The sequence below is a fragment of the Lycium barbarum genome, chromosome 3 (assembly GCF_019175385.1).
Source record: "Lycium barbarum isolate Lr01 chromosome 3, ASM1917538v2, whole genome shotgun sequence".
NCBI lineage: Eukaryota > Viridiplantae > Streptophyta > Magnoliopsida > Solanales > Solanaceae > Lycium > Lycium barbarum.
Genome location: NC_083339.1, coordinates 33,888,819 through 33,914,727, shown reverse-complemented (window position 1 = coordinate 33,914,727; position 25,909 = coordinate 33,888,819). Strand labels below are relative to the sequence as shown.

At 38.7% G+C, this 25,909-nt stretch overlaps 1 protein-coding gene across 1 annotated transcript; it reads right to left on the bottom strand.

Annotated features, from left to right (window-relative positions):
- Positions 1–749: 749 nt before the first annotated feature.
- On the bottom strand, positions 750–3,876 carry LOC132630683 (uncharacterized). Its single transcript, XM_060346242.1, has 6 exons — positions 3,679–3,876; positions 3,277–3,522; positions 2,814–3,093; positions 2,577–2,702; positions 1,674–1,832; positions 750–796 (listed from the first exon to the last, which is right to left on the bottom strand). Exons 1-6 carry the CDS (start codon positions 3,874–3,876, stop codon positions 750–752), a joined length of 1,056 nt encoding a protein of 351 aa, XP_060202225.1.
- Between the last annotated feature and the right edge of the window lie 22,033 nt (positions 3,877–25,909).

The following is a 25,909-nucleotide window of genomic DNA, read 5'->3' as shown; positions in this document are numbered from 1 at the left end:
ACGTGAAAAACTCCTTGCTCAAGGGATTAAAAACAACAACCTACCCCAGTAGGATTTCAACTCCACTACACCAACCAACTTCAGGATACAATTTTATCGTAAGCTAGAAAATAACTCCCATAAACCCTCACCCTTACAATAACGCTTATGTAACCTAGGAACTCACTCCCATAGTTCCTTAACCCTTGCAATAATCCGATTGCAAGCAGCTCCCCTTAGCTAACTCTAGCTAAGGACACTAATACACTTAGACTAATCCTAGCCTAATGTACCACTCAACAGCTTGAGGAAACACACTTCCAACAAGCACCCTTTGAGACTTTTTAGAAACACCTACAACCAGCTTCTTAACACAGAAGAGTAAGTATACAATTTAAGCACAAACGAACAAAGACTTACAACAATATAAAGAACTTAGACTAAAGCTTGTGTTTAGATCAGGTTCTTCAACTTGTAGGTGACTTTGTTCTTGAAAAATCTTGAGAACTTGTGTCGGCAGCTTTGCACGATTTAGATTAGGTTTTCAAGTCTACTCAATACGTTGCCATCATGTTGTATATATAGTGGGAGCATGTGGGATAGATACAGACCACTCATTCATTTTGACCTAAAGCATGGGCCAACTCACAACTGTACTTGTGTGCAGCAAGTGGCTCGTCTTTACAACTATCTCTACCGACAGTGCAAGGTGCACAGAGAGCAGATTACAGACCAGGTCTCTATCTGGTTCTGAAACAGTTTGACAATCATCAAAACACGAATGCACTTGCTACTATCACTTGCCATTTCTTTGCGCCTGCAAATGCTTAAGGTCTTAATGAAGATTCAGTCCAAAAGCTATTCAATTCGCCCAAAGTATGCTTAGAGAGTGATGAAGGGAAATGATAGGATTTAAGGGTTTCAACTTAAGAAAGAAATAGAAATCAGCCCGTCATCCACTGCAGCGGTTGGAATTCCTGCTGCAGCGGGCACGCTATAGCGGCAGTTGGCTGACTATGGCGACCAACCATGAAAACTCCACCAGCTAATACGGCGACTCCCCTTCCGATATTGCGAGTCCGCCTCAGCGGATATCTATCCATTGGGGCGACTTGCTACAATTTCTTCACGCACGCTACAGTGATCAATCCCCCACTACAGCGGGACCGCTACCGCGAGCCTGCTGCCTCTGCAGCGGACACCAGAAAATCCTGGTTTTTGACAAATTTCAACCCAAATTCTGACTATCACCCGAGGCCCCAGAGATACAAAATAAACATGCAAACACACATAAAAGCGCGTTCTGAACTCATTCGTGGCCTCGAAATTCCCAACGGAGGTCTATTTGACCAAGTGAACTCCCAATGTCCTAAAGCCAAGTTTCCAACCCAAGTCCCAAAACGCTCCCAAGTGCCTTGGGAATCAAACTGAACATCTCACCAAGTCATAAACGGTCATCCGAACATCTCGAAATCGATGAAATTTTGAAAAGGGTCCGCTTACCCAAAAGTCAACATCGAGTCAAACATATCTCACTTTAAGGCTCAAACTTCCAAAAGTCATACTAAAACTCACCCGTTGACCTCGGGAAAGGGTCGATCGTACTATAACGACCAAACTGGTTGTTACATCAGATACCAATTAAACAGTCACTCATCCTCGAGCGGCAAGGAATATAAATGACGGAATAGTACCTGAGTCAGCACACAACTGGGGATATCTCTCGTGCATATCAGAATCAGTCTCCCAAGTAGCCTCCTCAATAGGACGATGCTTCCATTGAACCTTAACAAAAGCAATCTCCTTAGAGCTCAACTTCCTAACCTGCTTATCCAGAATCGCTAGAGGCTCCTCTTCGTAAGACAGATTCTCATCATGAAATACGGAATCCCAACGAACAATATAAGAACCATCAGAATGGTATTTCTTCAACATGGACACATGAAAAATCGGATGAACACTTGACCAGGCCGGTGGCAAAGCCAACTCATAGGCAACCCACCCAACTCGACGGAGAACCTCAAATGGGCCAAGATACGTCAGGCTCATCTTGCCCCTCTTCCTAAATCGCATAACACCCTTCAAGGGTAAGATCTTCAGAAGAACCTGCTTGCCCTCCATAAACTCTACGTCCCGAACCTTCCAGTCCGCATACATTTTCTGTCGACACTGGGTTGCTAGAAGCTTTTCTTGAATAAGCTTCACTTTGTCCAAGGACTCTCTCAACAAATCTATGCCCCACAGGCGAACCTTAAAAGCCTCAAACCACCCAATAGAAGAACAACACCTCCTACCATATAAAGCCTCGAACGGCGCCATATTGATGCTGGAATGATAATTGTTGTTGTATGAAAACTCTGCTAAGGGCAAGAACTGGTCCTAATGACCACCAAAATCAATGACGCATGCTCTCAACATATCCTCGAGCACCGGGATAGTCCTCTCGGATTGACCATCAGTCTAGGGATGAAAATCTCTACTAAGGTCCAACTGAGTACCCAACTCTACCTGTAAAGCCCTCCAGAGGTGAGAAGTAAAATGAGGGCCTCGATTAAAGATAATAGAAATAGGGACCCCGTGCAATCGTACAATCTCACGAATGTAAATCCTGGCTAACTTCTCTGCAGTATACGTGACCTGAACTGGAATGAAAAGAGCAGACATAGTCAACCGATCAGCGATTTCCCAAACTAAATCAAACTTGCCCAAGGTCTTCGAAAGACCTACAAAAAAATCCATGGCAATCCTCTCCCACTTCCACTCAGGAATGGGCATCCTCTAAAGTATACCACCAGGTCTCTGGTGCTTATACTTGACTTGCTGACAATTCGCACACTTAGCCACAAAATCTGCAATATCCTTCATCATCCTACACCACCAGTAAAGCTGCCTCAGATCACGATACATCTTAGTAGCACCCGGATGAATGGAATATCTGAAACTATGGGCCTCCTCCAAAATCAAACGAATCAAATCACCAACACGAGGAAGGCACATGCGTCCCTTGATCCTCAGAATCCCCTTACTATCAAGCATGGCCTCCTTGGCCTCACCTCTAGGAACCTTATCATGAATCTTACACAACTGGACATCCTCAAACTGCTGGGCCCTAATCTGCTCCAAAAGAGACAACCTCGACTCAACACAAGCTAAGACCCTGCCCAGAACTAAAATATCAAGGCGCACGAAACTGTTAGCTAGAGTATGAACCTCCATGGCTAACGGATGCTCAGAAGCAACCAATCGGGCTAAGCTACCCATACTCACTGCCTTGCGGCTCAAGGCATCAGCTACTACATTAGCTTTTCTAGGATGATAGAGAATGGTGATGTCATAACCTTTCAGAAGCTTCATCCACCTACGTTGCCTAGAATTTAGATCTCTCTGACTGAAAACATGTTGAAGGCTGCGGTGGACTCCGTACAGATAATGTCTACAAATCTTCAAGGCAAAGACTACAGCTAACAACTCCAAATCATGGGTAGGGTAGTTCTTCTCATTGATCTTCAACTGTCGGAAAGCATAGGCATTGACTTTACCCTCCTGCATCAACACAACACCCAAACCAACACGGGATACATCACAATACACTGAGAACTCCCTACCCTTCACGGGTAATGCCAAAATCGAGGCTGAAGTCAAAAGAGTCTTGAGCTTTTGAAAGCTTTCCTCACAAGCATCGGACCACTGGAAGGGAACCTCCTTCTGAGTCAATCTGGCCAACGAAGACGCAATAGAAGCGAAACCCTTCACAAACTGACGGTAATAACTGGCTAATCCCATGAAGCTACGAATCTCAGTCACAGTAGTGGGCCTCGCCTTATCTCTAATAGCCTCGATCTTCTTAGGATCAGCTATGATCCCGTACTTAGACACAGCATGGCCCAAGAATGCCATGGACTCAAGTCATAACTCACACTTCGAAAACTTGGCGTAAAGTTTCATCTCTTTCAACAACCCAAGGACAATCCTCAAATGACGCTCGTGCTCCTCCCTACTTTTCGAATATACCATGATATCATTAATGAAGACAATGACGAAGGTATCAAGATATGGCTTGAAAATGCCAGTCATCAAAGCCATAAACATAGCTGGGGCATTCTTAAGCCCAAATGACATCACAAGGAACTCGTAATGGCCATAACGAGTCCTAAAGGTCATCTTCAGAACATCGTCAGCCTGAATCTTCAGCTGATGGTAGCTTGACCTCAAATCAATCTTCAAAAATATTGAAGCACCCTGAAGCTGGTCGAACAAGTCATCAATGCGAGGAATAGGATACTTATTACAAACGGTGACCTTGTTCAACTGACGGTAATCTATGCACATCCTCATTGTATCGTCTTTCTTCTTCACAAACAAAACAGGAGCACCCCAAGGGGAGATACTTAGTCAAATGAACTCCTAACTCAACAGATCCTGTAACTGCTCCTTGAACTCCCTCAACTTAGCGAGCGCCATCCTATAAAGAGAAAGAGAAATAGGGCGCATGCCCGGATCCAAATCAATATAAAAATCAATGTCGCGGTTGGGTGGTATACCCGGTAAAGCAGAAGGAAAGACCTTCACGAACTCACACATAATGGGCACGGACTCAAGGGGCAGAGAAGCAATGCTAGCATCACGAACATGGGCCAAGTAAGTCAAACATCCCTTGCTAACAAACTTCTTCGCGCGGAAAAAGGAAAAAATATACTTCTACGTGAATGGTGTTCTAGATGGACTTATTTTAGAGTAGCCACCTAATTTTTAGGAAATTAGAAAAACCAGTTCGAAAAGGATTCATTTAAAGCAGTTAGGTTTTAAAAGAATCCTAATCTAACAAAAGTATGGGTAAGGGTTCTGGTGATTCCCCGGGGAAGGTGATAGGCACCCCAATATTAAGGATCCGCTCAATTGCGGTTTACCTACGGGTTCTAATAATATTTTTATATAGATATAAATTAGTTTGTGATAAAAAATAGTTTCTGTTTAATACTTCCGCTAATAAATATTAGTCAATTATGCAAAATAGCACATTTCAAGAATCAAAAGTGGTAAAATTTTGCTCAAAATTGAACGTTTAGGGTGTCGGACTAGAACACTTAGGCTAATACCCGAAGGCTCTTAGCCTAAGTAGGACCCTACGTAAGTCTACCAAAAATAGTTTTAAAAATATATATATATTAGTACAAAAAATAGTTTTTAACAAAAAAGGTTTTTAAGCATATAACTCATATATTAATAGCATACTATATAGTCCATTTTATTCTTATGCTTTGGTTAAGTTTTAGCCAAATTTTATTTTTTATTTTAAGTCTAAATAGCCACAATTGGTTCCACAAGTTTAGTCCAAATCAGTCTATACGTTCAAGTTCCCATGTTTCGTGAACGTCCCAATCAGTCCCATGATTTTATGAAATCAGTCGTCTTAGTCCAAATCGTATCAAGTTAATCCATTTGAAACTAAAAGTCTTATTAAAGTTTGCAAAATTGGTTTTTATATAGTTTCAGAAATCGGGTTTTAGGCAACTTTAAACGTGAGGTAACCTTAAGGATTCCAACTGATAGATAAATACACAAGTATAGAATTTAAATGCGTAATAAATAAGGAGATAGGGATATTGGGCCGACCAAGCCTAATAGGAATATATTATGCATTTGGAAAAATCCTCCCGTCCAAACGTATGCTCCATTTTTTGCTCCAAGTTGGGTTGACTCGATCTAGATACGTTGGTGGGCCTCGTTGGGGCCCACCAACGGGTTTAGGTGGACAAGAATATAAATGGGCATACATGATATTAGTATACCTTTACAAATTAAATTAAGCCAGAATGGTTCAAGTTACTAGCAATTATCAAGGATAGGATGATGAACTATTTAGCGCAGAATTTATTTCAGTCAAATAAGGAACCTAAACCAAATGCTAGAAAGTCATCTTCTACTCATTCACCACTTACCAAGGAGTCAACAGAGGAAAACTTCACAATCTAAATTCATTTTTACTATTCTTTATCTTAGGCAGATATCAGTATCAAGTGGTCTCAAAATGTAAGTTCCTTAATATTCCCTAAACTTCTAAATCCTATTTTTTGATTCAGTCATTACTTACAAAGATCTTTAACTAGTTAGCAGTTTTATAGAAAAATATTAACAGGTTCTTAAAATGATAGTTTAGCTTAGTTCATTCTCAAGATAGGCATATGCATAAATACAGGACACAGGCAAGGTCTTAACGTGCAATGAGTAGTTAAGATAGGGTTCAAAGCTATAATAAAGTAAAAGGAAAGCATGAGACTACCCTAAGTGTAAACATGATCTTAGTTGCAGTCACAACAGGCTCCCAATAGTAGGAAACTCATGTGGAACCAGTTATAGGTCCAAAAAAAAAAATCCAGACTATGGTTAGGAAAGGTCAGGATACTATTCTGGGGTTCCAAAAGCATTATACTAAACATGTCTTGATTCAAGCAAGTAAACAAAAATGGGAAATCATACATATGAACCACATGAACTCACCATCAAGCTATAAAAACAGGCACTCATAAGCAGGTGTTATATTTGCTTTTTTAAAGCAGTTTTGACTTCAGTTTTTGGCTTTGCACTGGTTCAGCAACTTCTAAATTTTACAGGTTCATAGTATGGCTTCTAACAGGGGATTTAGATCAAACTTAGTCCAAAATAATGGTATAAGTGAAAAATATGAATTTGGACCATAGCAACTATCACAACTACCAAACACTTAGGCAGAATCTTAAAGGGAAACTTTGGTTTTAAACCAACTCTCAAGTCTTAGCATGGTTCAACAGTTGACAAAGGGGGTGCATGCACATGTAAAGGCAAGTTATGGACAACATCCTATGACTAACTCAGCAAGGACAGGATCCATAAGGGTATTCATAATCCTCAAAGAGCATGTTAAAGAGGCATGAAACTATCCTAGACCTTTAACAATGTCAGACATGGTTCAAGCAAATAGTAAGAAGAATGAATATGAGACAATCTCAGATTTCACAAGCAAATGACAAGGGGAAGGTGTATCACAAAAGCAAGTATCCCATTTAGTCCTTTAAAACAGCCTTAGTCATAGTTTAGACTCCCTACACTTAGGCTATTAGGTGATCATATTAGACAAAGAGAACCAAGTAATCTAGGAGCAATCCAAGTGCAAAATACATGTCACAGGTGACAAACCACCATAAATATTGCAAACAGGTAGCCAATATTTTTATTAGCTCGAACAGTTGTCCATTAGTCACAAACAAGTGAAGAGTGAAAAGAGATTTCAAATAGGGGAAATGACAGGTTTCAAGAATCCCAAAACTGAAGCAAATAAATTCATGGCACTGAACTAGGTGCAAGAGATGGTTCATTAGATAGAACTTGATCCAAACAAACAAACAAGGTCAAGTAACTGGACGCTACAAGTGAGTCAAACACAAACAGGACCACTTAAACATGGTTTCAGTTTTAAGATTCACTTTAGTCTACTAGGTGGTTATGTTAAGCAAAGGGACTAAGCAAGCTATTGTAATATTAGTATAAGGAGGGTACAAGACATAAATGGCAAGTCATATGGACACTGCAAACAAGTGACAAACAGGGCAGGGGATAGGAATAAGATAAAGTCACAACCAATACTGGCCTTTTCCCTGATCCATTATTCCATTTTTTAAGTCAAGAACACAAGTTCTTCTCCTACCGTCTTGCAAATCACATGGTCAGAATAAGAAATCCAGATTCATTTTAGAAGTTCTTAGCATTAATAGGTTTCATACTTTCCAAACCCCTTTCAAGCCCAAGTTACAAGTTATATTGGAAAAATTTGAAAGGTCATTTTCTGAAAAAATCAGTGGCCATAGGCTTCAAAACAAGCCAAATAAGCAGAGGCCATGGACATCTTTAGTTTAAGCTGGGTAATCATCATAGAAAAACAAGGGTATATTTCAGATTTTTGAAAATCATTTTTGTAAAAGAAGTTCAAGATCAGTCTTAGAGAGTGTTATAGGGTCCATATGCAACAGACATTACTATATGCTAAAACAACAGGAAAAATACTTGAGTATACCAAAGCACAAGCAACCTATGTTGGAAAACCATTTTTTATCCAGTTTTATACCTAAAGTTTTTCAAGTTATTTCAAAAGAACACAAAGTATTACAAGACAACTTTTGGACCAGATTTTAGTCATTAAGTGAAAGAAAACAAACTCATTTTTTTTTTATCTCAAAACAGTTTCAAACTAAGAATGAAAAGATTTACTTTCAAAAAACACTTTCTAAATTTTTGACCGTTAAAAAACTCATTTTTTAAACTCCAAGCTATAATAAGCAAGTGTCAATCTCCATTCTCTAAACTAGAATCAATAACTAAGATGGTCAAGCTCAAAAGACCAAAGGTTACGACAAACTAAAAGGACTTTAGAATCTAATGAAATAGTAACAACATAATAAGAATCAAAGAAGAAGCACGTTAATAACATTAGATACAACACTAAACTTCACAGAAAAATGACATGACAAGTTCATATCTCCTAAGATCCAATATAACTATAAGCTGAAACAGATCCTTTTCCTCATTTTAAAAACCATTGTTTCAAACACCAATATCAACTAACAACACCCCAATCCACATAAAATCATCATCATAACATAGATAATCTATTCAACAGCTAATAAACAGGAAAATAGCAAACATAACCCAAACTTCAATAAACAGATTTCAAACACATAAAGACAACCTAAAATAGAGTAAATAAGGTGGAATAGGAGTATTACCTTTTTGAAGGGCAACCTAAGGATCAAAGGGTAGAGATTGGATCAACACTTCGATCCAAACAACCAAAAGAACCACAAAAAGACTATTTTCTTGTAGTGTTTAGTAATGTAGGTAATTTAGAGTGGTGTAATCTTTTGTAATATATTGTAATAACAGTGCAATGGTAGTATATATGTAGTGTGATGTAGTATTTTGTAGGAAGGTAAAGACTAGTAGGATTTCTTTTCTGTCATGAGTTTTTTTTTTCAGAAAAAAAAAAATCCCCTGTTTTTGGTCATGAGACTTTCTATATATAGTATATCCGAGTAGGGTTTAGGGGGAAAAGGGGTATAAAATCATTCCACAGATTCCCCCTCAAATCTTTAACCTTCAATTCAAATAATTTGAATTTTAGCAAGGGACAAGATAATTTTTCAACAGAATTACCACAATTAGTACCATGACCAATCAGAAATAATACACCTCACACAATAAAACAAAAATACAGCTTATTGTACAAAACTTTTAAGCAAAAATCTCGTAAAATTCATAATCAACAGAATAGTTCACCTAGTCATCAAATAGGACAAATAACAACGAATTTTAAAGGTAAAATCGTACAAAGGTAGGATAGAAACCCTTAAACCATACCCAAATTGGAAAATCCCCACATGGTTGTTTGCTTCCATGTGATAGAGTGCACAAGATTGCTAAGGACTCGAGGCCCCGCCCATGGCAACTCTATCATAGCAAAACCCGGATAACATCCACAAAAAAGAGTCAATCGAGCATATAAAAGAAAAATTTGAAGGGAAAGAAACCTATAAATCATGAGTACTCATGATTTAGGACAAAACCCCTCAAAAATCCGGTGACAATGGCTATGAAATCAGCCATGGAGGCGGAACCTTAGAGGTTCCCTTAAGATCGCCTGCTGAAGAGAAGTAAAGGTCAGGCCCGTAAAAATGAAAATGGGGGGGGGGGGGGGGGGGTGAAAGTTTGTATTTTACAAACTTTCATCCCATTTTTTTAAAAAAATAAATCCCCCTCAAGCTTTTTAAAAGCTAACTTTAAAACCCCCTCTTAATTTAAATCAACTAATAACTAAAAATATAAACAACGTATAACTAACTAAAATAATTATTTTAGGCTAATTTAAAATTTAAAACTTGTAAGTTTAGAAAATTAGCTTCAAAACGATCCCAATATTGATATAGTTCCGGATAATTTTTAGTAATGTAAAAAATGCGGTCAAAATGAGCCGTAATTCATCTGTCATCTTAATTAACAATTTTCTAGAGTTAGACGGAGTGGGATATGTATCTTCTTTTCAAACCACGTCTGTGAATGTAAATAACTCGTAATTATTATTTTTTTATGAAAATAATAATTAAACGTCAATTTTTCAATTTTCTCGAAATTTTTAATTTTTTAAGGGCATTCTTACTCCATCTTGGACTCGGGAAATATGAAAATTAAAATATACGTTTTATGAGGTGAAAATTAGGTGTCAACAATTGCCCCTTCGAAGTTCAAGGATGGCAAGGCCATCCTTGAGCTACGAATTTAATTTTTGCCAAATAATAGAAATTACAGTCCTTTTTGTGAAATATTTCAGAAGTATGGCCGGACCCCGATTTCTGGGCTTCCTACATATCTCGGGTTACATGAAAATTCAGGTCGTTTATAGTTCTGACTCTATGAGGACTATGAAAATAAAGAGTTGTCTTTAAACTATCACGGGATGTCCCAAGATAATTATAGGAATATGGCCGAGCCTCGAAACTTGAGTAGCCTACATATCCCTAGCTTTGGGAATCAGGCCAATTATAGTTCGAATCGATATCCTGAAAAGGAATATCCCTTGTGGAAACCCCTTTGGCTATTTTCGGTTGAAAATCTGAACCGGAGGCGGTTTTTGGAAAGGACTTATTAGTGTTGATGCTTGAAATGATCTCCAATCTCTAGTGTAGAAAGATTGACTCTCGTACACGGGTTTTGACCGGTTGCCCAAGAAAAAGTTCCACGTATGCTTCGCATGTTTTGAACCTAGCTTCTGCTTCCATCTTCGGTTAGTTCTAGCTCGTTTCCAAATGCTGAGTCCTGCGTGCTAGTCTTTTGAAAATTTTAATTTTAATGTAGTCATACCTGTGCGACATTTTGCCATTTTGTTGTCATTGTAGTCATCCTCTACTGTTACATTCGTCTTTTTCGCAAACGCTTGTCCGTCTTCTTCCTTTTCTCCTGTTAGTGTGTGTTTTTGTGTATATTTTTTGAAAAATAATCTACTCTAGATAATAATCACGATAATTAGATCGGGTTTTTTTTTTGTCATCATCAGATGCTTCCATCGTTCAATGATAACTTCTGTTGGGATCTGGGTCGGGCTATACCGTATTTTTACAAACCTACACACCCCAGTCTGGTTGTCATTTTCGTAACTCGATATGTCAATCATGAAACCATGTTTTCTCGTGCGGGCCCATTTTTGTTTCTTACGACGTCCACTACCCTCGAAAAGTTGACGTCATATCATGTTTGCATACCGCGATGACTGTCCAAATCTGGTGTAACACATCTCGTTATCCGCATACGGTGACCACGGTATATCAGTTGGTCTAACATCACCTATAGTCAAAAATACCCAAATGTAGACTGCACATCAGAGTGCAGTATCATATTCCTCTCATGATGACCGCTAACCCCTGTGTCCAGAATTACAACATTTAGTCAGAATCTTCAAGTTAACTACTGCATATTCAAGGGCGGAGCCTTTTCTCATGACTACCACTATCCCTGAACCATGATTACCTTAACTTGAAATAGACTCCAATAGTGACCGCAAATCTTGACGTAGGAATCACATTCGTATTTCAATGATTGCGGACATTAAGCTCGGAATTACACTACCTATTTTTGGCTATATGTATGGATGGCGGCTCAGCCCCTTTGGCACGTATTCGCTTAATCCATATCGTCATTTTGAGGAATAAAGCTTACCTCGGTGGCAAGACTTACACCTTCCTATTTTGACTCCGGGGAAGAATACCTGCCCGTCGATAGGATTCACATCTTCCAAAAGGACTAGACTCAATTGTGAGTAATGGCATTCAATCCCGCTATCAACGCGTCATTTTAAATGTTTAGATTTTTGGACATCCACTCAGCCAATGTCTCAAGGCAAGCCATGCGACGTGTAGGCCGGGGTCTCAATACCTTGATACAAAAGCTGTTTTTTAGTGAAGACCTGGCTTCTGATACCGTGATTATATCTTCCAGTAGTCTTTTAAAGTTTTTCTTTTGTAAAAATCATTGTGCTCTACAAAATGGACAAACTTTTCAGCATAAAGGAAACTTCACTCGGGAAGGACTTCATTACCCTTTTGTGCACTCTTTATGCCGCCGTCCTTGGAAATTTTTCTTCGCTTTGCTTGTTATCGCTACCCTGTTTAAAACATTCTAGCAAATGAGTTAGTGTAGGACATCCATGCTTGTTTGTTCCTACATCCACAGAAAAATTTGTCAGTTTCCTATATGGTCGACCCCTCTCCTTGCGTATGGACTTCTTTCGTTCATATCTTGGTAGGAAAGGATGCTCATTTTCCTTAAAGATCTTTTATTTTCTAGCAGAGCTAAGAAAAGTTTTTGGGTGATGATTTTTAGAAAATATGCATATATGAAAATAATATTTTATATACACCCTTTTGATGTAATGACATTAGTTACTCAAGCAAAGTCTCCCGTCTCTCCTTCTTCTTCTTGATCTCGACTCATGAAATTTTTGAATCCCTTTAGAAAATTTTGCCCCAGTTCGTATGCGTCTTTCTACCAACTCAAGTTTTGTTGTGTCGAAGGAATTTTTTAGACCCTCTCAAAAATTTTGCCCAGTGTAAGTGTGTACTTGTCATTTCTTGATTTCGCCATTCTTGAGGAACTTTTGAGATCTTTCTCAAAAATTTCACTCCAGTTTCCTTGTGGGGTTACCTTTATCTCTCTTTTCGCTAAATCATTTCTGAAGTTTTCCTAAGGTTTATTGGGAATTTTATTTGGAATGACCGAGCTCGGGAGAGCGCCTACATATCCCGTTTCGGGAATCAGGTCGAAAAGTAGTTCAGGGTAATCATATTGGAATTTTTGGTGAGACAGAACTCAAAAGAGCGCCAACGTATCCCAAAAGTGGGAATCAGGTCATGACGCAGTTCAACATACATAATTTTGAATTTTTGGGTTAAAGAGACCGAACTTGGAAAAGCGCTTACGTATCCCTTTATAAGTACAGGGAATCAGGTCCTTGCGTAGTTCGTACATGATTTTGGATTTGGTTTTTCTAAGGAGAAAAAAAAATGTAAAATTACAAGCGAAGGAAACGCAATTAAAAGAAAAAACCTAAACTATGGAACTTTAAATCTTTGCAGTTGCCTTCTTCTTCACACGTAGTATCTTTTGATGGCATCTTAATTATCGCTTTTCGCCACTCTTGACCATCCATTTCAGCAAGTACTATGGCTCCTCCTGATAGTACTTTTCGCACCATATACGGCCCTTGCCAGTTTGGTCCGAACTTTCCTTTGTATTCTTCTTGATTAGGGAATATTCGTTTGAGTACCAATTGCCTGATTTGAAACACCCTAGTTCTCACATGTTTGTTGAAAGCACGTGCCATTCTTTGTCGGTATAGTTGACCATGGCAAACAACAATCATTTTCTTTTCATCTATCAAAGCCGGTTGCTCAGACCTTTTGCGGATCCATTCCCGCATCATCTAACTCAGCTTCTTGTATTATTCGAAGCGAAGGGATTTCTACTTCGGCGAGTATCACTGCTTCAGTGCCATACACCAACAGGTATGGGGTGCTCCAGTCGAAATCCTGGCAGTAGTACGGTATCCCAGCAATGCATAAGGCAACTGCTCATGCCAGTCATTGTAGTTATCAATCATCTTTCGGAGGATTTTCTTGATGTTTTTGTCAGCGGCTTCTACAGCCCCATTCATTTGTGGTCGATATGTGGTTGAATTTCAGTAGGTGATCCAAAACTGCGCACACATGTCTCTCACCAAGTGGCTATTTAGGTTAGCCTCGTTGACTATTATGATTGATTCTGGGATGCCAAATCGGCACATGATGTTGTTGCACACAAAGCCTGTGACCACTTTATTTGCGATGAATAAGATGTTGCTTCCACCTACATGGTGAAGTAGTCTATGGCGACCAAGATGTAACGATGTTTGTTTGACGCAGCTAGCTCGATTGGTCCTATGACATCCATGACCCAAGCGGCGAATGTCCAAGGTGACGTCACATCATTTAGTTCTATTGGAGGGACCTTTATGAAATCACTATGAATCTGACACTTGTGACATTTCTGGACAAATTTACTATAGTCATATTCCATGGTCATCCAGTAATAACCTGTTCTCAAGATTTTCTTGGCTAGCACGAACTCATTCATGTGAGGTCCGCAGGTTCTAGCATGCACTTCTTCAATCAATTTTGTAGCTTCAAAAGAATCAACACATGTAACCAATCCCAGGTCTAGAGTTCTTTTGTACAGGACATTCGTATTGAGGAAGAAACCATCTGCTAACTTCCTGATAGTCCTTTTTTGATTTAAAGTGATCCCTTCGGGATATTATCCTTTTTCCAAGAACATTTTAATGTCAATGTACCATGGTTTTCCATCAGTCTCAGCCTCTACAAAAGCATAGTGGGCTGGCTAATATTTGATTTCGAATTTGACAGGATCAATGTATCTATTATCGGGATGCTGAATCATGGATGCTATTGTTGCCAATGCATCGGCAAATTCATTCTGGGCTTTTGGTATATGTTTGAATTTGACCTCTCGAAAACGACCTGCCAATCTTTTCACAAGTCTAACATACGGTATGATCTTTTTATTTTTGGTGGCCCACTCTCCTCGAACATGATAGATTAGTAAATCCGAGTCGCCAATTACCTGAAGATCTTTCACATCCATGTCGAGAGCTAAACGTAGACCCAAGACACAAGTTTCGTATTCAGCCATGTTGTTAGTGCAATTGAAACTTAACTTGGCCGCTACTGGATAATATTGGCCTGAGTCTGAAACTAAGACGGCTCCGATCCCTGATCCTTTAAAATTGACTGCTCCATCGAAGTATATTTTCCATCTTGATTCGTCTTCACTTTCTTCGCCTTCAATTTTCATTATTTCTTCATTTGGGAAGTAAGTCCATAAAGGTACGGGATTGTCATCTACCGGGCTTCCTGCCAGTAGATCTGCCAATGGCTGCCCTTTTACTGCCTTCTGTGCGACGTACTGGATGTCGAACTCGCTTAAAAGCATTTTCCATTTGGCTAGCGTCCCTATGGGCATAGGTTGGCGAATGATGCACCTTAGTGGATCCATTCTTGAGATCATATGAGTCGTGTATGCAACCATATAATATCTCAGCTTTTGAGATACCCAAGTTAGAGCGCAACACGTCTTTTCCACCAAGAAGTATCTGGATTCTCAAGGTCTGAACTTCTTACTGATGTAATAAATAGCTCTCTCTTTTTTGCCTGTTTCGTCATTTTGCGCTAACATGCATCCAAAAGCATTTTTCGATACCGACGTGTATAGCAGCAAAGGGCTTCCCGACCTTGGTGGGTCTAAAATAGGTGTATTTGACAGGTATCTTTTGATTGTGTCAAAAGCCTTCAGACAGTCCTCTGTCCATTTGGTTGGAGCATCCTTCTTGAGGAGCTTGAGGATTGGTTCTATGATTACTATGGACTGGGCGATGAAGCGTCCAATGTAATTCTGCCTTCCTAAGAAACTCATGACCTATTTCTTTATTCTTGGCCGTGGTAGTTCTTGGATTGCTTTGATCTTGGTGGGATCTAACTCGATACCACGATGATTGACAATGAACCCTAGCAATTTTCCAGCAGGCACTCTAAATGCACATTTTACAGGATTCAATTTCAAATCGTACTTGCGGAGTCTGTCAAAGAATCTTCGTAAATGTTCGGGGGGGGGGGGGGGGGGGGGGGGGGTCCTCACCTTCCCGGGATTTGATGATGACGTCATCTACGTACACCTCAATTTCTTTGTGCATCATATCATGAAAGACGGTGGTCATCGCCCTCATGTAAGTAGCGCCGGCATTCTTGAGTCCAAAAGGCATTAGCCGGTAATAATACAACCCCCACGGTGTGATGAATGCCATCTTTTGAGCATCTTCTTCATCCATTAATAGCTGATGATAGCCTGCGTAGCAATCCACTAAAGATTGCACCTCATGCTTGGCGCAGTTATCAATGAGTATGTGAATATTTGGGAGTGGGAAATTATCCATTGGGATAGCGCGGTTGAGATCACGGTAGTCCACACAAAGCCTTATTTTCCCGTCTTTCGTTTGTACCGGAGCTATGTTTTCCAACCATGTCGGGCATGGTGTCACCTCAACAACCCGCGACTAAATCTGTTTTTCTACTTCTTCTTTAATCTGAATGCTGACACCAGGCTTAGGCTGCCTGATTTTCTGTTTTACCGGGGCAAATCCTTCGAGAATTTGCAACCTATGGGCAACAATATTCGTACTCAAACCCGGCATATCAGCGTACGACCAAGCGAAGACATCTTCATACTCTTTCGGTAGGCTCCGATACCTTTCTTTCTCAGCTTCTGTCAAGTGCACACTTATTCTAGTTTCTCGTACCAACTCCTCACTTCCTAGATTAACCACCTCTTTTTCCTCTAGTTTTGGCATTGTTCTGTTCTCATATTCTTCTTCGGCATCTATTAACCCCTCCGGTTCAGCTATCTCTTCTTCTTGACCGTCATTTTGTTCATCGTTATTTTCACTTGGTTTGTAACATGTCATGACATTATTTGTGGCCTCTGTATTAATACTGTAAAACAGAATAACATGGTTATTAATCATGTAAAAGCAATCTTAATTATGTATTTATATATAGTTATATTATAATTATACATATACTTATATAGGTGAAGTAAAACAATTTTGTTTTATTGCAAATTTTGAGGCGTTTTCATTGAAATTTTAAAAAGAGCAGTACAAATGACGGTCCTAGCTCGGAATGGAACATCGAGCCATTTCCATTATTAAACAACACGTAAATAATAAAACATGAAAAGGTGATAAACTGGGCCTCAAAGACGACTTTCGCCATTTTTCCTTAAAATGAGCATTCTTTCTACCGCAGAGTGAACAACGGTGTAGAAGTCCACCCACTTGCTATCTCTCCTGGTTCAGCAGGGCGAATCTCTAAGGCTTCAAAGCATTCTTCAATGATGGCCGTGCATTCTCCTTCCCAAAACAGCGTCCTTAAACCCTCTTCTGGATCTCCGCCATTGTGACCCAATGGGCATGCTGTGAAGGATTGGTAGAGAGGCAGAAAGGCTTTCTCATTTCAATGGACCCCTCAGCCCAAATTCTACTTCTTCTTCTTCTGCCTGACATGGCTCGTATCTAACCCCAAACCAGTACTTCCCATGTTTGATACTCACTGGTTCTCTGATTCCATGCAAGTTCTTTCCCAGACCTTTCTCGGGTTCAAACCCATTCCTCATCATAGTTGTAGCAACCATCTTGTAGACCAGTGGCATAGGGGTATCTTCATTATCTCCCCTACGATTTACCATGGCTAGCTCAACAGTATGAAAATCAACACCCGCTGGTGATTTCTCTATGACTGGTACAGAGTTATCTGGATAGTTATGGACACTTCCTTTGCCGTAAATCACGACTTCTTAATCATCCCATATGAATTTGAGAGAATGATGTAACGAGGATGCCACAACTCCGGCGGCGTGCAACCATGGTCGGCCTAATAATAGGTTATAGCTTGTTTTGATGTCCATGATGACAAACTTCACTACAAACTCTATGGGGCCCATTTGTATGTGTAGATCTATTTCTCTAATCGGGTTGCTGGTTGCACCATCATAAGCTTTTACGTTGGTCCGACTCTGGCGGATCTTGCCAATATCATACCCGAGTTATTTCAGAGTAGTCACAGGGCATACATTCAACCCAGCTCCTCCATCAATCAATACATGTGGAATAATTTTGTCACGGTATTTGACTGTTATGTGCAGGGCTTTATTATGGGACTTCCCCTCCCTTGGTAATTCATCGTCAGAAAATGATAGCTTATGTGCTTGTACAACATACCTCACAATTTCGGCCAATGTTTCACTTGTAGTGCCGGCGGGTACGTGGACTTCATCCAATATCCTGGCCGGAGTCTTATGCGGGTGCTCAACAATTGAGTAATCCTTGACCGGCATTTGCCTGCAGAAATTTTCGGCTTCACCTTCGGTTATTGGTTTCTTATAAGGGTTTTCGCGACGAGGCGCTTTGGGCACAGGTTCTTCTGGGGCATAACACCTTCCTGACCTGGTCATACCCTGAACCACAACAGCTATTTCTTTTTCTTTATTGATCATCATCTGGTGAGGTGGTTTGATCACAAAGGGTTCATTCTCAATTGATCCTGATACTTTGAGTATGAATGGCTCGTTGTGAATTCGACTGAATGGCTCGTTGTGAATTCGAACAACTGTTGAGGGGTATTTGGTCGTTCAGGGGTATTTGAGCACGAAAGGCTCTCTTTTGGCTATGGCAGATATCTCAGATTCTTTTGTCAAAGGGTCCATCATTCTTCTCGTTCTTGTAAAGACAACGAGGCGACAGTGCTCTCTAACCCTTCAATATCTGGACAGATTATCGCTGAGATCTCTTCTCATTCATCACCTCTCTCTATCATGTGAATTTGGTTTCCTCCATGCTTTGGGAGCGGATTTGTGTCCATATTTGGAGGTGTCAGCTCTAAGATGAGCTCAGGATTATCAATCATGTCCAGTAATTTGTGCCTTAGGTTTATAAAATATTCAATGGCATAGCCAGCTTGGTTAGAATGATAGGCGCAAGTGAGATCTGGCTTGTACCATCGATCAGTGGGGTTAGCAGGTTTTGGTGGGACAGCGCTTATTCGCCCAGCATCCCTTAGTTTGGAAAATAGGATTGCCCTTGATTCTGACAAAGGAGTGAACGCTCTCATAGGTTTCCTTTGGGGTGCCTCATAGTTAGCTAGTAGAGGCTGGTTCTGGAAAGTCTGGTTTTGCGGAGCTTGGTTATTCGGTGCTGGCATTTGGTAATTTGATCGTGGGGTTCAGTTGCTCGGCGCTGGTATTTGATAGTTTTGTTGTGGAGCTTGGTTGCCAGGTTGTGCGTAGCACAGAGTCATTGGGCTATATTGGGGTGAGGTGGTTGTGTAGTTGGTTGGTGGAGGTAATTGGTAGCGATCTGGATTTTTGTGGGTCATCTCTTTTCCTTGGCTTTTTGAACTAGTAGTCCCAGAAACATAGGCTATATCTTCTCTTTTCCTTTTGCCACTCATGGCACCAGACGCAACTGAACTATTTAGTACACTAACAATCCTGCCAGTTTTGAGGCCATCCTACATATCTTCCCCAACGACAACTATATCTGCGAAGGAACTCCCTTTCATAGTTATCATTTTGTCAAAGCAACAGCTTCTTGGTACCGTATGAATACGGCTACCAGCTCGGCTTCGGTCATAGGAGGTTGTACGCGTGCCGCTTCATCTCTCTAGTGACTAGCATACTCTCGGTAGGTTTTAGTCGATTTCTGACTAATTTTCTCCAATGAGAAGCGATCAGGCACATTTTCCACATTGAAGCGGAATCTTTCCATGAATGAACTTGCCATTTCTTCCCATGTTTTCCACCAGCTAATATCTTGAGAGATGAACTATTCCATTAACGTTCCTGACAGGCTTCGACTAAACAACCTCATGAGCAGGGCTTCATTTCCGCTACTTCCAACTAACTGGTTGCAGTAAGCCCTTAAGTGGGCTCTGGGATTGCCCGACCCATTGAAGTGATCAAACCTGGGAATTTTGAAGCCTTTAGGCAGACCCAGGTCTGGATGGATGCACAAATCAGAGTATCTCAACCCCACTTGGATAGTGCTCTAAATGGACTTATTTTAGAGTCGCCACCTAATTTTTAGGAAATTAGAAAAATCAGTTCTAAAAGGGTTCATTTAAAGCAGTTAAGTTTTAAAAGAATCCTAATCTAACCAAAGTATGGATAAGGGTTCTGGTGATCCCCCGGGGAAGGTGTTAGGCACCCCGGTATTAAGGATCCGCTCAATTGTGATTTACCTATGGGTTCTAATAATATGTTTATATAGATATAAATTAGTTTGTGATAAAAAATAGTTTCTGTTTTAATACTTCCGCTAACAAATGTTAGTCATTTATGCAAAATAACTCATTTCAAGAATCAAAAGTGGTAAACATTTGCCCAAAATTGAGCATTTAGGGTGTCGGACTAGAACACTTAGGCTAATACCCGAAGGCTCTTAGCCTAAGTAGGACCCTACGTAAGTCCAACCAAAATAGTTTTAAAAATATATATATTAGTACAAAAAATAGTTTTTAATAAATATAGTTTTTAAGAATATAACTCATATATTAATAGCATTCTATATAGTCCACTTTATTCTTATGCTTTAGTCAAGTTTAGCCAAATTTTATTTTTTTTATTTTAAGTCTAAATAGTCACAATTGGTTCCACAAGTTTAGTCCAAATCAGTCTATACGTTCAAGTTTCCATGTTTCGTGAATGTCCCAATCAGTCCCATGATTTTATGAAATCGGTTAGTCCAAATCGTATCAAGTTAATCCATTTGAAACTATAAGTCTTATTAAAGTTTGCAAAATTGGTTTTTATATAGTTTCAATATATTAGCTTAATTTTAATACATTAGCTTTTTAATTAAATTAACTAAAACTAAAACTTTAAACATTTCATTAGAAATTCTTACTACTAAGAATTTTCAGTTGAATTTAATATTTATTCAAATTCAATTTATATAATTTAATCCTAAGGTATTTGTAATTATAAAATTAATTTAAATACTTAATGTATTAGGAAGAAAAAAATATGAGCATGCTCTGATAATAATTATTACTTTTTTGGAGGGAAACTTATTGGAGGGAAAAGAGGAGTATTTGGAGCAAAAACCTGATAAGGACAATATAGGATTTTTACCTTTAGCCACTTGAGCAAGGCAGACAACTCATCCATAATACAACGACCAAATCTGAAATCACTCACGAACTTTGCTAGTGCGCCTCGAGTCCATATCTGCCTACGTAATGCAAGGAGGAGGGGTTGAGTACGGGCCTTAACGATGTAATGGCTAAATTCATAATATGAAAATATTCTTTCAAAGTAGCATATCACAATATGCAAAGTAAATATTCAAATTTTACATTACAACCTACAAGTCCAATAAATAAAACTTACGTGCATATTGTTTCGGGGTCCATCAAGGCTAATGACTCGTGAAAGAGGATCCATTCCACACGCAATAACAAAAACGTGAGTAAACACACCCTAAACATGATCCTAAACTCGGATGTGAATCCATATATACTTATGAATGTGAGACCACACCCCCCTTACAACATTTCACATATCCATTATGTGTCATATATGCAAAGCAGTGTGTGTGAGTGTGAGTGTATATATATATATATATATACAAAGAGAATGACAGAACAATTTATATAAACCATGTAAATCAACATACATGAACTCTATAACGCCATAGTAACATGTAAAATATACATATAACATTATACTAGCATATTTCATTATGCATAATTAATATCATAAATATATCAAGTCACGCACAATAACATAGAAACAATAAATCTTATATACGATCTCCGTATATACACTCATCACCCCATATATACAGTATATGTAACATAGGTCTAGTTAGCGAAAAATAAGGTCAAAGTCTGAACTTACCTCGGTCCAAACTCAGGTTAACCTTCTAGGAAAATCTTTCCATGTCTAGAATCTGCCAAAAGACTCCAATCAATTCAAAACAAATATCTAGTGATGCCAAACAAGACTATTGGACTCAATGCATAATTAAAGGGTCAATCAAAGTCAAAGTCAACCCTAAAAGAAAACTCGGGTCAACTCTATCAAAACCCCATATAAATTTCAAATTCGAGTTAGACCGAAGACTTAGATTACCAATCCGAGTTCATTTAGGTGTTGAAAACCTCAAATTAGTGTTTCTAGATCTTAGGCCTAAAGTCCACATTTTCACCATTAAATTCTTTGTTTTAATATCTATTATTTGAAAAAAGAAATCAAGTATAATCATCTTGGAAAAGTGTAGAATAATTACCTTGAAGTCAGTATAAAGTTAAAATCTCATAAATCCCGTAGCCAGTTCGTTCAAAAAGGGTGACCACATAAGACTAGTTCATGAAAATCTTGTATTCATTCCTTCATGTGCTTAAGCGCGACGGCAGAAAGCATATTTCTCTCAAATAGAACCCCCCACCAGCATCACATTGTAATTGCATACAGAAAACATTGAGATCGCAAAAAGACTTGGACCACTTACCAGCCTCCATTACAGCCATCACGGGCTTGATGCTCACGATCGTAACCCACTAGGTAACAGAAAAGTCTTCAACTTCAAATTTTGTTCCAAGTGGTAGAAACTCACATGAGTCCATCGAGTCCTTCTGCAAACCATACCAACAAGTCTCACATAGTAATGTTAACTTATAAAAAGGCAATATATATATAATTGGGTTTTAAAAAAACGAAGGGGGTGAGTTGTCACATTCTTCCCCACTTAAATAAGTGTTCATCCTTAAATAAGTCTAGAAATATATCGGAGTCTCAATAAGGTTCTTGTATCTATCCAGCATGTCCCCTTGGCCTCCCAATTAACCCCCTCGGTTGGATGACTCCACCATAACACTTTTTGCCAAGCTATCTTTTCTGACCTTATCTTCGAACCTACGTATCAAAAATAGTCAACAAGACCTCCTCATATGCCAAATTCTCGTCCAGCTGTATCGTATATAACTTTATGACATGGGACTCATCTTGAATGTACTTGCGATTCATAGGTAGATAAAATACCATATGAACCACCAACATGCCCGGTAGTATTCTAGAAGCTACTGTTCCGATCTTTTCCAAGATCTTAAATGGACCATAAACTCCTGACTCAACTACCCTTTTTGTTAAAGCGCATCACAACCGTATGAACCGCCAACATGCCCGGTAGTATTCTAGAAGCTACTGCTCAAATCTTTTCCAAGATCTTAATGGACCATAAACTCCTGACTCAACTATCCTTTTTGCCAAAGAGCATCACACTCTTCATGGGAAAAACTTTTAAGAGAACCTAGACACCCTCCATTAACTCCAAACCATAAACTCTCTTGTGTGCGTCATACTTTGGCCTACTCTGAGCTATTTAAGTCATTGTTGTACTAACTTGACCTTTTCCAAGGAATTTTAGACCAAGTCCGAACCCTATAACTTTACTTCATCCGATTCAAACCATCCAATAGAATAACAATATTATCTCCCATATAAAGCCTCATACAGGTCATCTGTATACTAGATTACTAATTATTGTTGTAGCAAAACTCCACAAATAGGCAACTACTCATTCCAATGACCTCTAGCTTTATGAACCCTGTCTAGAGGTTCTGTTTTGTTCATATCCCTAGGTTGCGAATAGTTTTCAGACTGGAATAATAACTTTTGTATGTTTTCGATTTGGTTGGTATGGCTTAATTGGCACTACCTAATACTAAAAGCTCTCTTGATTTCTGTTGTGAAATTGTATGAGATGGATATTATCTCACTAGATTAATGTACTTTGATTAAAGGAAGTGTACAAGTACATGCATTTTCATCATCAAAATTGGAGAATTTGTTGAATATTAATGTCTTTTGATGATTAACAAACACGTTGTATTCTATGAAGGAATTGTGCCAAGAAGCAAGTCCTTACCGCTTATGTGTAATGAGTTGAAAAGTTTATATGTGTTGAGATATTGTACTGAGATGTTTTAGATAAGAATATATGTCTATATCTCCATTATTTGTACAACATATTTTTGGATATTCACAAGATCGATCTTTTCATAGTATTTTAGTTGTAAAACATTCTGTGTGCTTGACGAATTAGAGTTATTTTTGATAAGATGCGGTTTGAGAATCCTTTTCGGTTAAGGACTATGATGAATTGGCCTCCTTTTCCTTGATAGGATATATGAAATAAGTGACTTCCTTTTTTATTTTCTTACTAACAGAATAGTATATATTATATACTACTTCGCAGGAAATCATATATTCACAGAAACTAATAGATGGAGTAACAGTCCTAGAGCTTTTAAGTAACTCCATGTTTATGGATAGTACGAAGACTGATCATCTAAGAGTATGAAGAATCAGGCTGAAGACTCTAGTCCTTGTGTCATTATTTTTATACATCGAGTCTAGTCCTAGTTCAACTGTATTAGAATTTTGAGTTGTAACCATCTTCGTTTGTTACGAATAGAAGTCGTGTTGTTGTTTTCATGTTAGAGTGACTTGAGAGGAAAATAGCAGTCAACCGACCTTTGATATCAAGGCTAATAGTCTGTTTGGCCAAACTTCTAAAATTAACTTATTTTAAAAAGTTTTTTTTTTTTAAAGTGCTTTTCAAAAAAATTATTTTTAGTGAAAAACAGTTTGTGTTTGACCAATTAACTTAAAAAATACTTTTGAACAATAATTAGTGTTTGACCAAGATTTTAAAAAGTGTTCTAAGTGTATCTTCTCAAAAAAAAAAATTTAAAAGTGCTCTGGAGAAAGCTACGTTTTTTAACTTCTGAAAAAAAGCTTCGAAGGTGCACCCAGACTAATACCCGTGAACCCATATATTGGACTCTAGATGTGCCACTGAGTATTGGTGCCTAAATTCAGATATTATTTATTACTGTAAACTATTAGGGTTCGCCTTGAATTTTCTAATTTATTTGGATTCTATCATAATTGTGTTTTATTTCAAAAATGATTTCATGACGGAAAAGGTTTCCTTGGTGGAAAAGATCTCTTCCATATTTGAATAATTCTTTCTTGGAGGAAAAGTTTCGGACTTCCATAAATTGAAGATCCGTCTCTCTCACTCAACACACACACAAAAAAGCATCCACAATATAGTCATTAAAAGAGTTTCGTTTAGGGGGAAATTATTCTCTCATAGTTTTAACATTTTCTTTTTTTATGTTAGCTTTTCCAATGGATCACTTGACTAAATCATATTATAATATTATGCATTTTTAGTATTGTAACGACTAATCTTTAGTTCCTGAAAATAATAATCAAGACAAGAAAAGTAGCGACAAAGAATAATATTTGATTTCAAGAATTTGTGCGAGAGTTACAATCTTTATGAAATCTTAAATAAAAAGATGTAATCCTATGATTCTTCTCCTCACAATACAGCCGTCAATCAAGGGCTTTGCTTGTTCTTGAATGGACGGATTACTTGTTGTTGAGATTTCACTACGAATGCGGAGCCGAGCTTTAATCACAAACGTAGAGGTATGGAAACTTGCGGCTCACCACTAGGAGCGAAGACTTGTTAGTATGCGGAAGGTTTGCGGATGAGAGCTTCTCTATGTATTTTTCTTCCTCTTTGGCTTTGTGAAGAAGCCTATTTATAGTTGTAGGGGATGAGCTAGGGTTTGTATATGATTGGTTGAACCATGTCATTTGAACACTTGGCGACATATGATTAGTTCTTCTATTGACTTGACATGTTGTGTCACTTATGCACGTGACACGATTTTATTGGTCCTCGACTTGACTTGGCGTGCCACGTCACTTGATATGTGGCATGGACCTTGGGCTAATAAAGTGGGTTCATCATGTGAAGTCCGTCAAGATCGACTAGCCCAATTGAATTAGCCTTTCAATTAAATCCATAACAATTGGACTTAATCAATTAATCCGATTATATTAGCCCATAATATTTGTTTGGACCGATACATCTTGAATTTAGAATATGATCCAAACTAATTTGTGGATTTAAGTCCGACTAAATTTCAGTGCCTACAAATTCCCCCTGCTTCAAGACTTGTTGAGGTGTATGACTTGTCAGGCCTTTTAGAGACGAGACTTGAAGCATTCATGAAGCAAACGGTTTTTTTTTTTTTTTTGATACGTGGCATGGACAAAATATTTGAAACTTGACAATAACTACGCTCAAGTTCTTCGATGGCACCGCAATTTGATCGTCGACAAGTTTTTTTATGTGGTAGCATTCGCTAATTTGCAAGAGGTCCAC